Genomic DNA, 1,574 nt, shown 5'->3' with positions numbered 1-1,574 from the left:
CCTGCATTCCTTGTCCATTCCCTGCCTGTTACCTGTCCATGGGAACAACATTCCCTGACCATTCCGTGTCCATTCCCTGCCCATTACCTGTCTATGGGAACAGCATTCCCTGACCATTCCCTGCCCACTGCGGCAGTATTCCCTGCCCATTCCCTGCCCATTCCCTGTCTATGGGAACAGCATTCCCTGCCCACTGCCTGTCCCCAGCAGCAACATTCCCTGTCCATTCCCTGCCCATTGCCTGTCTCTGGGGGCAGCATTCCCTGCCCATTCCCTGCCCACTGCCTGTCTCTGGGGGCAGCATTCCCTGCCCATTCCCTGCCTGCTGTCCCCAGGGTGCAGCTGGCTGTGAACCGCCGCACGGAGGAGGCCGTGGCTGTGAAGATCGTGGACATGAAGCGCGCGGCAGAGTGTCCCGAGAACATCAAGAAGGAAATCTGCATCAACAAGATGCTCAGCCATGAGAACATCGTGCGGTTCTACGGCCACCGGCGGGAAGGGCCCACCCAGTACCTGTTCCTGGAGTATTGCCGCGGCGGAGAGCTCTTCGACCGCATCGGTGCGGCCTCAGGCGGGAATGGGCCAGCCCGGAACGCTGAGCAGTGCTCTGCCCCTATCCCTCGGGATGGCTGAGAGTGCTCTGCCCTTCTTATCCCATGGGATGGCTGAGCAGTGCTCTGCCCCTCATATCCCATGGGATGGCTGAGCAGTGCTCTGCCCCTCATATCCCATGGGATGGCTGAGCAGTGCTCTGCCCCTCATATCCCATGGGATGGCTGAGCAGTGCTCTGCCCCTCATATCCCATGGGATGGCTGAGCAGTGCTCTGCCCCTCATATCCCATGGGATGGCTGAGCAGTGCTCTGCCCCTCTTATCCCTCAGGATGGCTGAGAGTGCTCTGCCTCTATCCCTCGGGATGGCTGAGAGTGCTCTGCCCCTCTCATCCCTTGGGATGGCTGAGAGTGCTCTGCCCCTGTCCCTCGGGATGGCTGAGCAGTGCTCTGCTCTTATCCCTGGGGATGGCTGAGAGTGCTCTGCTCTTATCCCTCGGGATGGCTGAGAGTGCTCTGCCCCTCTTACCCCTCGGGATGGCTGAGCAATGCTCTGTCTGCCCTTCTCATCCCTGGCAGAGCCAGATGTTGGGATGCCAGAGCCCGAGGCACAGCGCTTCTTCCAGCAGCTGATTGCTGGCGTGGTGAGTGATCCCTGGGGGTGAGTGATCCCTGCAGTGAGTGATCCCTGGGGGTGAGTGATCCCTGGGGTGAGTGATCCCTGGGGGTGAGGAATCCCTGGAGATGAGGGATCCCTGAGGATGAGTGTTCCCTGGGGTGAGTGATCTCTGGGTGAGTGATCCCTGGGGGTGAGTGTTCCCTGGGAGTGAGTGATTCCTGGGGTGAGTGATTCCTGGGGTGAGTGATCCCTGGGGTGAGTGTTCCCTGGGAGTGAGTGTTCCCTGGGGTGAGTGATCCTTGGGGTGAGTGATCACTGTGGGTGAGTGATCACCGTGAGTGAGTGATCACCGGGGGTGAGTGATCCCTGGGGTGATTGATCCCTGGGGGAGTGATTCCTGGGGG

General features: G+C 60.4%; 1 protein-coding gene across 1 annotated transcript; it reads left to right on the top strand.

Moving 5' to 3' along the window:
• Positions 1–335: 335 nt before the first annotated feature.
• On the top strand, positions 336–1,195 carry LOC103807479 (serine/threonine-protein kinase Chk1-like; the record flags this gene model as incomplete). The annotated part of the gene is made up of 2 exons (XM_009080207.1): positions 336–559; positions 1,131–1,195. Coding segments are annotated over 2 exons (289 nt in total), but the record flags the coding sequence as incomplete, so codon positions are not given.
• Positions 1,196–1,574: the final 379 nt, after the last annotated feature.

The sequence above is a fragment of the Acanthisitta chloris genome, unplaced genomic scaffold (genome assembly GCF_000695815.1).
Source record: "Acanthisitta chloris isolate BGI_N310 unplaced genomic scaffold, ASM69581v1 scaffold14348, whole genome shotgun sequence".
NCBI classification, from domain to species: domain Eukaryota; kingdom Metazoa; phylum Chordata; class Aves; order Passeriformes; family Acanthisittidae; genus Acanthisitta; species Acanthisitta chloris.
This window is presented reverse-complemented; position numbering and strand designations above follow the sequence as displayed.